Raw genomic sequence first — 15,431 nt, 5'->3', positions numbered from 1 at the left:
AGTTTGCATAGTCGGTGCAGTTCTCACACCCCAGACCCCGAACCCCCACACCCGTTCAGTGCACAGGCCTCTCTCCTGTAGCGCCTCCCTGACACAGAGAACTCATGTTCTTCAGCTTTCTTCTCTCATTTTCCAAAAGCAAGCCCTTAGTTCTTTTAACTTCACGGAACGCATCACCCACAGGAACTCAGCATTTAAGCTCACATGTCCAGCTCCTGACTCTTACTAAGCGCACTGCAGGGCCTACTGTCTTTACTGTGTCCAGGCACCACACTGTGTCACAACAACTCCAACACTCACGCTGTCTGACAGGACGTTCAGGCATTGGAAGCATTTTCCCACAACGGTGAACTGACCCCCTTTTCTGTCATCACAGAGGTGAATACGCTTTGGCTGAATACACAGAAGTGAAAACTGTCACCATCAAACTTGATGAGAAGAACCCCTGAGCGGCAGACCGGCTTCTTCCTCAAAATGGACGGCTGATCGTGGCAACTCTAGCTCGCCACGAGCAGAAAGCAGGATGACGTGCTCAGCTTCCCAGGACACTCTCTTCTGGACACTCGATCTACTGGAGCTCAATGGTTTTGATTTTCCTCTCACATTCATGCTTTATGGACCAAACTGTGGGACCAGATGTCATGTGGGAAACTGCAGGCCGCCTGGGGAGGAACTCTTCTCCAGCTCTGACTTTGCCTTGAGACTAAGTACAGGACATGGCAAAGACATCCAGCGCTCTTTACTATGAGCTGGTCTCTGTGGAGTGTCCCATGGTTAATTTAAATGCTTTTTGACCCCAGTAGGGATGTGGAACAAGTTCATGGAATGTTCTGCAAACAAATCTGGTCTGTGGTCTCCTTGGGGTCATCTGTGCACAGAACAGGTCCCTCCTCATTCTGAGGAAAAAGTGGGACTATTCACAAGCAACGGATTAGTGTTGAAGTGAAGGGAGGATTTCAGGGACCCAGTGTGGAGAGGTTAGGGAAGCATATGCCACGCAAAGGCACCAGAAGCCTTTGGTGTGCAGGAGTGCAGGTCCTAAGGGCTGCATATGAACACTGATTCCCCTTGAAAACAGTTCTGACTTTGGAATGACCAAATCAACATCCCAGAGAGTTTGCCCTATGGTTTGAGATGGTCTTCCATAACTAAGGCCTATCTTAGGCAGAGAACTTGTCATCTATGCCACTAAGGACTCATGTAAGAACAACTAGAGCAAACCCTGGGCAATGAAGCCTCACATTTGACCCTCAGAGCCACCATTCACTTTTACAAACATCCCCATCTACCATACTCAGTAACAGGCACGCCCACTTTCTTTTCCTCTTCTCCAGCTCTATTACCTGTTCTAGATCAGGGAAGTTCATGCCACTGAGAGACAGCTGCCACAGCATAGCTCTGTAGTCTTCAAAATCCCACCTGTGCTTCCATTTCTTATTTGGTTAACAAGTAACACCTGGGTCCCATAGGGGACCCGACCCATCAGCCAAGTGACCTAGGTATCTCAGTCAGGCTGTAACATTCTCCCTTTCCTCTTTGATATACCCATAACATGTGCAATTCCATGTTTGAACTCAGAAAGCTAAAATGGTTCCCATAAAGCTTTAAGGATAGAACCAAACTCCTTGGGTCGACTGCTATTTGGATACTTTCACTGTCAGCAGCATGTGCCTCCCTAATTGGACGTGATGCTTACATTTGAGGATTAAAGTTGGGCTGGGCGAGAGTGAGAATTAAGCCTTCTATCATAACCAGCATGTGCATAAGGAAGATGATGTGTGAATTGGGGCTCTCAGCCCTGTCAGAGACAAGTAACATTCCAATCCCCTTCCTTCCTCCCTCCCTCAGCAATACTATCGCAACTGGTTGAATCAGGATTCGGCCTCGGACACTGAATCTTCGGTATCTCAATAACTCTAGGCACTACCCTTCACCATAGTACACTAGAGGGTTGCTGTCCTTCCGTTGTACAACAATGCCTTTAATATGAAACGTTACATTATTTATAATTGGTATCGTTAATGTATCTTTTTATAGCTGTAAGTACACAGAGGTAGTATATTTAACCTTCTGTAATATACTGTACTTAGAAATGAAAAAAATCTATATGTTAGATTTCACTTCTTTTAAGGTTTACCCCTGTGGTATGGTTTTGAAATCGATTGGACTGGGGATTTTGATCTTAACTTCAGATTGTGTTCAGCAATGAAAAAATAAAGTTGGACATTGAGAAACATGTTTTTTTCACTGAAGGACTAACCCCACTTGAATTCCATGGCAGACCCTTCCTTCTCTTTCTGAGACTTCTGTACAATGTGGCTCTGTTAAGGCAACAGCACTAAGACAGTCACACTCCTCTAGTGGGTCACGCACAGGGCTTTTCCTGACAGTGCCGGCCATTTCTATCATATGGCATGGTCAAGAGCCTCGAGGCTCAGAGGCGAAGTGTAAGGTGCTTTCTATGCTGCCCATGTCCCTTTAAACCACAAAGCAACAATGACAAGGGCAGAAAGTGAGGGTTTGAGAAAAACAGCGTATCCCCAAATAGTGACCATGTGGCTATTTTTGTGACTTTCTCTACGATGATCTAAGGGTCTGGACTTAACTTAGCTGAAGTTCTTAAGGCTTCTAATTGCCACAAAACATCAGTTCCTGGGTTATGGCCTGAATTGATGCTGTAGCCAAAACCTTCGCTGGACTAGTGTAGGTCTGGAAAGATCAAACTGTGAACTTAGCATCACAAGCCCAGGCATCTGACACATGTGACAATGTCGTCCCCTTAAAAAAATGGACCAGATCTCTCTCCTCTGTGCATGTGGTGCTGTAATTTATGGATATGTCATATCTGAGCCAAATGTGAGTGGCGGATGATATAAAAATGACGTCTTCTATTGTCTGATTAATTAGAACAAGCTTGCCTGAGAGCCACTCTAGAGACATGTTTGAGCGTGTGTGTATAAAGGTGTGCAGATGCACTTGTTTGCTGTGCTTCGCCACATTCTCTCAAAGAAGACATTTTGGGATGTCCTGGCTTCACCTCTTGGTGGGTGCCTGCTTTCTAATGTCTACCCCTTGCTAGAACCCATGTAGTAGACTATAATTGTAGGGGGAGATTGAGGGTCTTTAAATCACTTGGGGAGGGGGGGCATCAGTCAAAAGTGAGCATTTGGCTGAATAAAAACAAGTGCCAGCAGACAAAGAGAACGGTTAGCCTCAGCAGCGTCGTGTTCATTCAGAGAGGTGGGGGGCAATCTACCTGACCACTGCCTACAAGATGATTCCTTTGTAGACAGGGTCATTCCACCTTCAGAATGAAAACCGGGTGCGATGTGGGCAAACCCAAGAAGAGCATGGGTCTGCAGGAATGAAAAAGAAGCGAGAAGGAATTTTAACGGTTCTGAAATAGTCTCCTTTGCAAACTTGCAATTAAAACACGCCTACTAGGTACAGTTGAATACTGTGATATGGTCATCTCAAAAACAGGTTGTATATGTGTCAAATGTTCCAGATGTTTCGGTTGTTCGTTCGTTCGTTCGTTTGGTTGTTTTACACTGGGCACTTTTCCTAACCTATTTCTAAGCTTGTTTAAAGCGGAAATTTTCTTGCCACAGGAAGCCTTGGCAACACAAGTCCCCTTAGTGTTGGTCCTGGCTCTAGACATGGACTTCCTTTTGGTAACGCTAGGTGGCAGTAATGTATGCCCCGAAGGCGCCACCAAGCCGGGCTCATTCAAACTGGTGACGCCATGCCTTGCAAATTATTAGCGACTTTTCCCGTAGCAGTCATATTGCTGGCCTTGCTAATTGGTCTGAGGACCTCAGTGGCGAGGGCAGGATTGTAGAACTGCGCCTGCATTTTCGGAACGATGTTGCTTGGAGGAAAAGAAGAGCAGACATAGGAGACCTGAGAGGAAGTCCCCTTGCCAACTAGGGATACAAACTCTTGCTCTAAATAAACACTTGAGGTGTTCCGGAACCATCTCAGATGGCCCACAGCGTCTCAAATTCCGTGTACTGGCAGTGAGGCGGTCTTTCTATGTTCTTTGCACAATGTCTCGGTAGTATTCGTTGTTACATGCCAGTGAGAAGCACTTCGGTGCGGTACTGATTTTCTGTCAAGGATTATCTTTTCTGGGGGAAAACTGGAGCAGAATCCGAAGCTTGCCCGCTGTGAGTTTATAGACGCGTTTCCATCAACTGACAACATCCCACCTCCTCACCACAAGCAGCCAGGCAGGGTGGCATGCGCCCGGAGTCCCAACTACTCCGGGGTTCAAAAATCGAAAAAGACTCATCAGCTAGTGATCTCTTTGCAAACGTCCAAAATTAAGTTAGCGAAGTCGTGTGGTGAAAAAGCGCAGATTCCAGAACACCAACTTTTAAAATGTAGTTTCTGTCCTGCTCCCAAAGACTTGCACACACATTAATATTCTCGTCCTATCAATATTTACAGCCAGAGTTTATGACCAGCATATAAAATAAAAATTAATCTGTTACTAGAGCAGGGTAGGAAAGGCGCGACTTTGTCACTGTGCCCGTCCCCAGGGAAGGCAGCAAAGCATTCAAATTTGGAGAGAACGCCACAAAGTCTCAGGATCCTAGCGTCTACCGAGGCACAAGAGCAGTGAGTTTGGACCTTGTAGCTAGGGAAACCGAGGCAAGCCATCCAGGGGACCGTGTCCCTATCTGCGGAGTCGGGGACCGCCGACCCTCTGGCACGGCCCCGCTTCCGCGCCACCCGCCCTCTCCGCCCGCCAGGCGGCCGCAGGATTGAGGAAGTGCGTCTGGCCCCGGCGGCCAGAGCATAACTGGGCAGAGTACGGTTGGAGCCGCAGGCCCCGGCCCTCTGATGTCGCCGACCCGCGGTTGCCGGACCCCGCCGCCGCAGGTAATTACTGCTCCGACCCGCGCCCTGCCCGGGGACCCGAGAGAAGCCCGTACCCCTAGATCCAAGCTTTGCCCGCGCCACTCGCCCCGTGCCCCGGTCCCCGCGTGCAGCCGCGGTCGCCTGCTTTGCGCCTTGCACTGCGCCCCGCCCCGCCCTGCCCCGCCCCGCAGCCCCTCTCCCCAGCTCAGTACCCCGCACCCCGGGCGGCCGCGTGCTCGGGACCCCGGCCTGTGTCCGGGACCGGCAGGTCACAGCTCTGGTGGGCTTCTGGATCCCGTGGTGACCGGGGTCTCCTCGTTGCCTCTTTGAGCTGCACCGCGACCCTCACCCCTTGAAGGGTTAATCGAGTGCGGTTCTGGAACCCGGGAGGGAACTTGGGGACACCGAAAACCCGCGCGGGATCGGAACGGGGCGGGGGCAGGGAGCAGAGTTCAGAAACAAAAGTAGGAAACACCAGGGCGGCTACAAAGTTCTTTTGCGTTTGAAAAAAGCCTGGCTTTTAACGTGGGGCTGTGAGTGTGGGTAGGGTCTAAGCGTGGGTGCACGTTGGAGTGCGTGGTGCGAGTGGCGGGAGGCAAAGGTCCAGCAAGGCTCTCCCACGGGGGGGCAGCCCAGTGGTGCGGGAGGTCTTCCTTTGCTCCTCTCCTGGGGCGTGCTTCTCACCCTCTGGTTACCCCCTCTATTTCTTGAGCCTTCTGCAGTCCTCAATTGATGAAGGCAAGAATCCCTGGAGGGTAAGGGGTGGCAAGAAAGACAGAAATGGAGAGAAACTAAGGGTGCTGACGGCCACTTCAGCATGGCTTCTAATAGTTTGAGGCTATTACTTTTTTTTTCTCTTGCATGACGCTCACCCCTACAAAAACTGGAACAGATTAAATAGAGTCATACGGGCCATACTCTTAGCAAATTCTGGACAAATAACCCATTTTGAATGAGTTGGACACTCACAGTTTGTACGTTTTGAAAAACCTTACCATCGAATTCTATCTGTGATTTGGTTTTCATTGCCTTTGCTCATGTTCCAGAAGAATACAGCATACCAACACATAATTTGTCCTTAGAGGAGCTTTTAGAGTTAGCCATGCCTTTCCTTTCCCCACACCTCCAGCAGACTTCTATGTCTCCTTAATAGCTTAGATATAGTTAATTATAAATAAATAAACCTAGGGAGATGGCTCAGTATGCAAAGCACTTGCTGCTCATGGGTGAGGATCTGAATTCAGATTCGGAATCCACATAAAGCCAGAGGAGAGAAAGGGGTGATCCCAGCACGCCCCTACTTCAAGATGGGAGATTCCTGGAAGCTCGCTGGCCAGTGAGCTTGGTGTAGGCAACAGTGAAGTAGAGAGCTTGTCTCAAACATGGTGCAAAGCAAAGACCAACAGCAGAGGTCATCTGATAACCTCAACACGCACGCACACACACACACGCACACACACTCACACACACATATACACACACATTAACACACTCACACTCACACACACTCACACACACATTCACACACACACATTCACACTCACACACACTCACACACACATATACACACATTAACACACTCACTCACACACACTCACACACATTCACACACACTCACACACACTCACACACATATACACACACACATTAACACACTCACACTCACACACTCACACACATTCACACACACTCACACACACATTCACACACACTCACACACACACTCACACACACATCCACACACACTCACACACACACTCACACACACATTCACACACTCACACTCACACACACACATTCACACACACTCAAAGAGGTAGAGGGCAAGGGGCAGCGGGAGATTAAAAATAAGAACCCTAGAAATCTTCATCCCAGAGTAGTCTCGTTGGCTTCATTCCCAAGTGGGCCTGGTTCGTCCCCTTCTCCCGTTTTTGAGACACAGCAGGGGCTATGCACTTATTAACTCCTACACAGTCCAAACTGCTGTTGTGACCCTCCCCCTGCTTCAGCTGTCAGGTAAACTGATACAGTGTGTACCCATTCTTTATTTTAATGTTTCTTATAAAAATTACTTTATGCAATATACTTTGTCATATTCTTTTCCCCAACCTCAACTTCTCCTAGACAGTTCTCTCTATCCATCCAACACGGTATTCTTTCTGTCAAAAACAAAACAGAGAACACAAAGTCAAGTCAAGTCAACCAAACCAAAAAAGGCACACAAAAAAACCATGGAGTTTGTTCTCCTGTGTGTGTGCGTGTGTGTGTGCCTGTGCATGTGTTAAGCCTGGGGCCTGCCCTAGAGCAAGGCTGAATACTGATTTATACTTATTTTCTTGATCCCAGCTGGTATGACAATTGCAAACAGCTTCTTGGTTGAGAGGTGGGACTTTGTGCCCACTTCCCCTTCTCGGTACTGGGATTTTTGTTTGGTTTGCACCTGTTCAGGCCCGGTGCTTGCTGCCACAGTCTCTAGTTCTTATGGGTGTCAGCCCTGTTGTGTCACGCAGTCTTTCCACCCCCTCCTGCCCATGAGCCTCGAGGGGAGGAGTATGCCAAAGAAATCCCAGTTAGGATAGAGTGCTTCCAAGTCTCTCACTCCGCACACTGTCCAGTTGTGGGTCTCTGTTAATCTCCACCTACTGCCAGAAGAAGTTTCTCTGAGGTGGGATGAGCTATGCGCTGACTTGTGAGTATAGCCATGTGTCGTCAGGAGCCATTTTATTGCTATGACCCTTTAGCATAATACTAGTAGGTTTTCCCATGGGAACAGAATGGTATGCGTACATTCTTAGTGTCTTGATGGTGGGATGTCTTTCCTCTTCATGGGGTCTTCAATATGCTCATCTTGCAGTTGGCATGAAGTCCAGGAGCATGGTTTCCTTTCGTTCCAGCCCTCTGCCATCCAATTGCCCCCAGCCCACTGCTCCCAACCTCCCTCTCCAGCTTGAAGTGTCTGTTTCGTTGCTCCATGTCTCTCCATGTGCCTTCCAAGCCTACACTGTCTCTCCCTTCCTTTCTTCTACATTGTCCTCACAGCCCCTCTGTCCCTGTGCTCCTCCCCATCTGTTTTTCTCCTGCCTTCTTACTCAGTCTCTGCTTTGTTCACTCTCTCATAATGGTGTCAGGAGTGACCTGTGAATAGCGGTAGATACCGTGGCAGATAAATGAAAGAAGAGCCGTGAGTTAGATGTGGGTTCAGACTGGTGGAACATTTCTGTCTCCCAACTTTCTGCACTCATGTGAGGCTTCAAACAACATAGTTCTTGGGCCTCCAGCTGCATGATATTTTGACGTCCGTTTTTGTAGGCACGGATATTGGTCAGAGGATGCGGAAAGCACTAGAGGTGTCTACAACTGTAAGCTGTCCGTCTCCACCAGGTTTTGACTCAAGAAGGAGCTAGCTAATATGATCTGTCCCAGCATGCTTCGCTCAGACACTCAACACCTGTGTTGGTTGTCCTTCCCAAACTCTGTAGAAACACATGTAGCTCTCTTTGGTCAGAAACCTTGTAGCAATGGCTTGTTTTAGGGTCTTCCTTCCCCCTCTGGCATCATGAACTCATAGATATTCACTCTTCACAGAAATGGCTCAGTGAAAGCCTTTTCAGAGCAAATGGGAAACTCCTCCTCTTGTTACTCATTAATCATTTAGGTTTGCTCACTCTTACAGGCATGAAGAGTTAGCAAGAGGAAATGGGTGACATTTTAAAACATTATTAAAATTGTCAACGACTGAAGAAACCCTCTCGAGGCCTTCTGCAGGGTACAGAATGAAAACTCTTGTAATCTACCACGGTGGTCTGTGGCACTGCTCTGCACCTAAGGGAAGCACTGAGCTGTGTGAGGGCAAAGATGGAGTGACTCCAGTTACCTCATCCTAAAGCACTTACCTTAGGGTGTAAGTCAAAATACAAATGATAATTTAAAAACTGCCCCTATGAGAGAATCCTCTATCTGTGGTGTGATTTACAAAAGGAAACTGAAAGGGGAACCAAGCATGCTGGGTGAGAGGTAGCATAAAGTATTTTATAGTGTGTGTGTGTGTGTGTGTGTGTGTGTGTGTGTGTGTGTGTGTGTCGCCTAGACACATTATATTGCCAAGCCATTTCTGCTCTGAGTGGGAACTTCTACCACTGGGGATCTTAATGTATCTGGTCTGTTTCTTGGCTTTAGAAATGTGTTTGGGAGCAGATGAAAACTATGACTCTCAGTTTCTGGCTTTTAATGTGCAATTTGGAGCCTTGTTTTTAAACGGTGTCTGTTTGGAGGCTCTTCTCCCTAGCTCTTTTCTCAAGTTGATCTCTCCAACTGGGTTGTACGACTTACGAAGCTTCTGAGAATCGTCTGAACTTTGTCTGGCTCTCCTGTTTTCTTTCCTCTCTGTGTGGGCCAGACTTCTCAACTTCTTTGGATGATGTGTCCTCTGGTTCAGAGAAGTGCGGGTTATAGGAGCAAGGCTACTGATGTGGGACCCTCTTAGCCACATCTTCCCCTGCCTGAAAGAGTCCGCCCCAACCCTATCCTACCCCACCCCACACACCACCCACCAAGGGCAGATGCCTCATTCCTAAGCTTTCAAAGGAGAAATTGGAAGCACCCTTTAGCTCTTCTTTGCCCTGTGGCTTGTTCAATGCTTACACGGTTTCAGGGAAGCTTCTAGAACCTGCCTATACACTGGGACACGGTGATATTCTGAGTGTGTTCATCAGAAGGGAGGGAGGCATGAGACCCTGCTGACCTCCCAAGTCCTGTCCCTGCTGGAGAGTGTGGATGCTCAAACTCTGTCTTACGTGAAGTCCCCCCAGTAGCCCTATGAGGTTGCCAGGGTGCTGAGGTGTGAAGGTCTATTCTTGGCAGGTGAGAAAACAAGAGAAAATGTCACACTGCCAATACCTAATGGAAGCAGCCCACACCCTGACAGTCACACCAGACATAGTATCAGAGGTGTCATTTATATAATTATTAGTTCTTGATATTGCTAGTTTTGGTTATGTCCTCATTCTCAGTTTTAGGGTCTTAAATGCTTATGGGCCTACACCTTATGTAAAGGATGGACTATGGGAACATTGGCAGGACTGTGCCTTTTTTTTTCATATGCTAGCACCTTCCTGTCCTGGGTCTAAGCAGGCCTGGGCCTTTCTTCAGGAAAGCAGGAAAGCAGCAAGGCATCATGGGATCATGTCGGAGGTCCTTCAGGGCCATAGGAATCCAAGCATGTGCTTCCTCTCAGATCAGAATCTATTCAGTTTCAGGAGATGACTCTTAATTTGGTTAGAAGTCTATGTGGCCAGACAATTCATGCCACACAATTCAAGTTATTTTAGCCCCACTTCTGACTGTAAATGAATTCTTCTTAATATAAATGTTAGCAGTGAATTAATCCAGCAGCTGCTTTTCCTTACCTTATACCAATAATCACACAGGAAAACCAATATTTATTGAAAACTGTGCCTCAGTAGATGAGCAGTAAATGCTCTATCTTTACTTTCTATGCTAGTGTGGCTCCCTCCCAGCCCCACCCCATGATACTTGGATATTATTATTGATCTGGCTCTTTGGGCCCCTTTTCCATGGCTCCAATTCCTCCAGTCACTCACTGCTCTGAGTCTCCCTCTCTCCCTCCTTCCCTCCCCCTCTCTCCCTTCTGCCTCTCTCTCTCCCCACCTTCCTCCCTCCCCACCTTCCTCCCTCCTCCCTCCCTCCTTCTCTACCTCCCTCTCTCCCTCTCTCCCTCTCTCCCCCCCCTCTCTCCCCCTCTCCCTCTCTCCTTCCTCTGGCTGGTGGACATCCTGTCCTGCCCTGTTCTCTCTTCTGCCCAGCCATTGGGTGATCAGCATTTATTGACAAGGCAGAGACTAATTGGTAAGAATTGTTTACATAAACTTGAAACAGGAGATTCTTGGTATAAGCATTATAATACTGTGTCCAGATTAAAACAAGATATGAGGGCAGAGAAATCAGCATTGGAATGACAATGGGTGACCTTTACACCGTGCACAAAAACACTATGCCTTCATTTGACCTTTACTCACTATGAGCCTATAACACCCCCTCCCCCAAGTTGTGACAACCCAAAATATCTCTAGATATGGTCAAATGTCCCCTCAGAGAGAGGCAATGTTTACAGGATTCATTTGATGTCACAACCAGTAACAACTCCTTCTAGACTCCTTTTCTTTGGGGCCATTATCTGGCTGTCACTTGGAGCAACCATAGGTATCAGTCCTGAGCAAGGGATGGCCTTGCACCGTGAGCAGCCGTGCGCCCACCCTACCCCACCTGAAGTGTTAATCCTCCCAACGGGAGCCTCAATTTTGCTGTTTGGGCGGCATCAGGGTCCCATACAGGGCCTGGCAGAGACAGTGCAAGAGACAGCGGTTAAGTGTGGAGTGAACGACAAATGGGCACAGCCAGTGAAGCTCAGTGACAGCTTTTAGTTTGTTTTCATAGAGACAAGATCTGGGCCCAGTGTCAAGGTGGGATGGGAGGGGTCATTGTCCTTTCAGACATGTGGACTATGGAGAAATGTGCAGAGAAGGGGGGAAGCCAATGACAGTGGGGAACACCTACAAGGGCTTGCAAGAGAGGACGAGTCTGAAAGCCTTCTAACTCGATGTCTTTCTCCACCAGGACGAGCGTGTGTGTCTGCGGCACCATGAGCAGGTGTCCGTGCCTTAACCCATCTGCACAGTGGCAGTTGTGGTGACAACAGCAACACTTTCCTTTGGAGATCTGCTGCCTGGAGGGTTGATGGCTGCCGTGTCACAGCGACCACCCAGTATGTACTGGTGTGTGGGGACAGAAGGATCAGTTGTGTGTCCAGGGCCTGCCATGGAGACCCATAATGGTAAGTGGTACGTCCACAGGGACTGTGCTGTGCTTGGTCTATAAGGAGCTTAGGCTCCCTAAGAACAGGTATTTTCAACCAAAGAAAATAAAATTAGGATTATTTGGTGCTTTTTCTATATCTTGGGATTCTCACTTAAATTCCTAAAACTGAGAGGTCATGTACAAAATTTATTATGCTTTCAGAGATTTTAACATCATATAAGTTAAGGGATTTTTTTTTAAAAAACCGAGGATTCCTTTTTGTTTTTACACTATAAAAATGCTTGCTTACCAGAGAAAAACTGAGAAGAGAAAAAGAGAAGTTATAAAAAAGAGGTTCACCTAGTATCTCCCTGCGCCAACAGCATCACAGGCGGTGATGTGCCTGCTCCTTTAGTCTGTTTCTCTGTGGTTAAGGACTTGAGTTTCACACTACAGCAGTGGTTCTCAACCATCCTCAAGTTTCAACCCTTTAATACAGTTCCTCATGCTGTGATGACCCCCCGACCATGAAATTACTTTTGTTGCTGCTTCGTAACTGTAATTTTGCTACTGTTATGAATTGTGATGTGAAAATCTGTTTCCCGATAGCCTTAGGTGACCCCTGTATAGAATAAAACATGCTTCAAGATGGCCAAATTCTTGATACTGGCATGAATGGTTTTGAAGAAAAAGGCTCACACTTTAACTGAACACATAGTTTAAACTCCAGGGTTCTTTGGAAATGGTATCTTACGCCTTGCATTCATGGGTGTCCTGCGTTTTTGCACAGCCCCTACCTAGCTTGACTTGTATGTGTTTAGGATGGTTTCACAGCTCATAGATTTGCAAGCACAGAGCAAACTGCGGCATCACCATGAGTCTCATGAGGATGTCAGAGGGGGGCTCTGAGAAGGTGGAGGAGCCATCTTAGAGAGACTCGTGCATTTCAGATGATTGGCAGGAGGAGCAGGCAGCCAGCCCTTACCTCTGCTAGGCCAGAGCTGCTAGAATCTAGAACGAGACAAATTCCTTTGCCAAACATGACACGTTCTTTTCTATGCCCAGACCAGCTAGAGTGGAAAAACCTGCTCTACCAGTTAAGGTGAGGCACCCGGAGAAAGTACATCAGCTAGGAAACTTCCAGATAATTCAGCCTTTCCTACACAGCTGAAGGTATGGGGAGGTGCTGGAAGAGACCCATCTTTGTGTGAGGGTCCTGCCCTTGTCCCTGAAAGATGTGAAACAGCTACCTACCTCTTAAAGCACCGTTAACTGCCAGCCCAGCATGAACCAAAGAAGATGGAACATCCCAGAGGGGCTTCAAATCCCAGGTTGTTACATGAGTGTTTGAGATCTCTTCCTCCTCCCCCTCCTCCTCCTCTTCCTCCCCCTCCTCCTCCTCTTCCTCCCCCTCCTCCTCCTCTTCCTCCCCTCCTCCTCCTCTTCCTCCCCCTCCTCCTCCTCTTCCTCCCCTCCTCCTCCTCTTCCTCCCCCTCCTCCTCCTCTTCCTCCCCTCCTCCTCTTCCTCCCCCTCCTCCTCCTCTTCCTCCCCCTCCTCCTCTTCCTCCCCTCCTCCTCTTCTTCCTCCCCTCCTCCTCTTCTTCTTCCTCCCCCTCCTCCTCTTCTTCCCCCTCCTCCTCTTCTTCCTCCCCCTCCTCCTCCTCTTCCTCCCTCTCCTCCTCCTCTTCTTCTTCCTCCCCCTCCTCTTCTTCTTCCCCCTCCTCCTCCTCTTCCTTCCCCTCCTCCTCCTTTTCCTCCCCCTCCTCCTCCTCTTCCTCCCCCTCCTCCTCTTCTTCCCCCTCCTCCTCTTCTTCCTTCCCCTCCTCCTCCTCTTCCTCCCTCTCCTCCTCCTCTTCTTCTTCCTCCCCCTCCTCCTCTTCTTCCTCCCTCCCCTCCTCCTCTTCCTCCCTCTCCTCCTCCTCCTCTTCTTCCTCCCCCCTCCTCCTCTTCCTCCCTCTCCTCCTCCTCTTCTTCTTCTTCCTCCTCCTCCTCCTCTTCCTCCCTCTCCACCTCCTCTTCTTCCTCCCCCTCCTCCTCTTCTTCCTCCCCCTCCTCCTCTTCCTCTTCCCCACCTCTCCCTTCTTCTTCTTCTTCTTCTCTTCCTCCTCCTCCTTTGGCTTTTAAAAATACACATTAATTATCTGTCATGGTACTATAACCACATCGTTTGCCCAAGTGGGGACTCATCATGCCTTCCAGGAAATAGATTGTAATAGGAAATGCCTCTAACCTGTTAGCCTGTATGCTTCGATCTGTGTGCAGTTGCACTTGCTGGGATGTGTGGGGTGCATGTACTAGACAGGTGAGTGGGGCCACCCTCTCCAACCAGAGTACAGGGGCACCCTGAACCTCTACCGGAAGCAGTCGGGGGTCAGGTGGGTGGTGTCTTACTAAGTGAGCTGGTAGGTAGTCTGCTGGGTCACGGTCAATTCATGCAGGTGGCTAGAGCTACACTTCATTCCTACAAAGCAGAGCTGGCTATGTGACCCTGGGCTAAGTGAGACTTGTAACATTTACCTTAATCTGAGATCGGGGCCTCACTTCGGGCAATAGGGAACTGACTAGCAAGCCAATGATTTGAGGTTTTCCTAGGAAGTGGATGCTCTGGATTCTATCCTGCTGTTAACTAGTTCTGCCCAGTAGGGCAACTCAAATCCCTTCAGTCCTTCCTTTGGGAACTAAATGCCCCCGCTGCTAAAAGCCAAAACCTGGCTCTCCCTGCTGATTCCTTCTTAGGCCAAGTCTTCCAGGTGCAGTCCTCATAACACATTCTGCTCCCACAGTGCTTAACCTCCTTCTCACCTCAGGCTGTCTGTGGACCAATCCTTAGCCTGTGGCTTCCTGGGTGCAAGGAAAGAACAGCTCCCACCCCTGCCTGTGTGTGGGCTAAGGAGGGTTCCTACAGGCCCTTTCCCCTTTCTGAGTGGCCAGAATCAGAGCTGGTGGCTTACTCAAAGCCTCAGACCTCCCCTCTTCCCTAATCTGCACTTGATCCCCACTGTCTCACTGCCCCACCCCCACCTCCCCACTCTCCTCCCATTACCTGTGTGGCTGGGGAGAACAGGCTTCATGCGTGCCTGGGCCCAAGCCGTTTGTCACGAATTCAGCAGCCAGCAGAGGTGTCCAGTCTAGCCATCCTTGGCCCTGTGAGCACAGAGATTCCTGCGCAGAATGACAGGAAGTTCCATGGCCCTGCTTGGGTTCCCGATCCATGTGAGTCAGACTTTGCCACAACTAGAAGCCGTTTTTCTAAAAAATGAAACCCTTCGATCCTCCAGCAATGGACCCCTCGTCTTGTAACATATAAACCTAAACTTGAAGGAGTGGCTGTGGTACCATTTTGTGAGAACCATGCTTAGCATTCTGACTCCCCCGACCCCCAGTGGGCTTTTGGTTTCTGATCCAGTTCTCTCCGGGAACACGAAGAAGCAGCAGAGAGCATCAGCTATCAGTTGGCAGCAGAGTTTCAGGTCAAATAATTGACTTTCCACAAGGCTGTATCGCTCAGTGGGCTGTTCCTCAGCGTATGTGAGACATTTCCCATTCGCAGTAAGCTCTTCAGGACATGACCCCCTTGTAAGCTGGAGTCCTTCGGCCTCTCTCTCCATCCATCGTTCACCAACCAGAGCACCCTCTCCTGCAATCTGTCCAGATTCTATTTGACTGTCATGCTAGCTGCTGAATGACATTTGTTGACGTTATACAAAGGGAGCATACTTCTCAAGCCATATGCTGTCCCTGAGCTCTGATGT

General features: G+C 48.8%; 2 protein-coding genes across 11 annotated transcripts in view; both read left to right on the top strand.

The window, feature by feature from the left end:
• Nucleotides 1–2,234, top strand: part of Aldh1a3 (aldehyde dehydrogenase 1 family, member A3) — a 44,037-nt gene extending 41,803 nt beyond the window's left edge. For all 4 annotated transcript variants that reach the window (XM_063282400.1, XM_039102407.2, NM_153300.2 and 1 more), the window contains one exon: nt 377–2,234. In XM_063282400.1, coding sequence (XP_063138470.1) covers nt 377–449 — 73 coding nt within the window. In that variant the 3' untranslated portion in view covers nt 450–2,234. The remainder of the gene's footprint in view (nt 1–376) is intronic.
• A 2,298-nt stretch (nt 2,235–4,532) lies between these two features.
• Nucleotides 4,533–15,431, top strand: part of Lrrk1 (leucine-rich repeat kinase 1) — a 135,403-nt gene continuing 124,504 nt past the window's right edge. For 2 of the 7 annotated variants that reach the window (XR_010052148.1, XM_063262490.1), the window contains exons 1-2: nt 4,626–4,887; nt 11,500–11,716. Coding sequence is in view for 6 of the 7 variants with exons in the window: in XM_063262490.1 (XP_063118560.1) it covers nt 11,620–11,716 (97 nt within the window). In the remaining variant the exon portion in view is untranslated. Of the gene's footprint in view, nt 4,888–8,539; nt 8,768–11,499; nt 11,717–15,431 lie in introns of those variants that run through there. The other 5 variants (XM_063262478.1, XM_063262481.1, XM_063262498.1 and 2 more) reach the window with 5 other exon arrangements.

The sequence above is a fragment of the Rattus norvegicus genome, chromosome 1 (assembly GCF_036323735.1).
Source record: "Rattus norvegicus strain BN/NHsdMcwi chromosome 1, GRCr8, whole genome shotgun sequence".
Lineage (NCBI taxonomy): Eukaryota > Metazoa > Chordata > Mammalia > Rodentia > Muridae > Rattus > Rattus norvegicus.
This window is presented reverse-complemented; position numbering and strand designations above follow the sequence as displayed.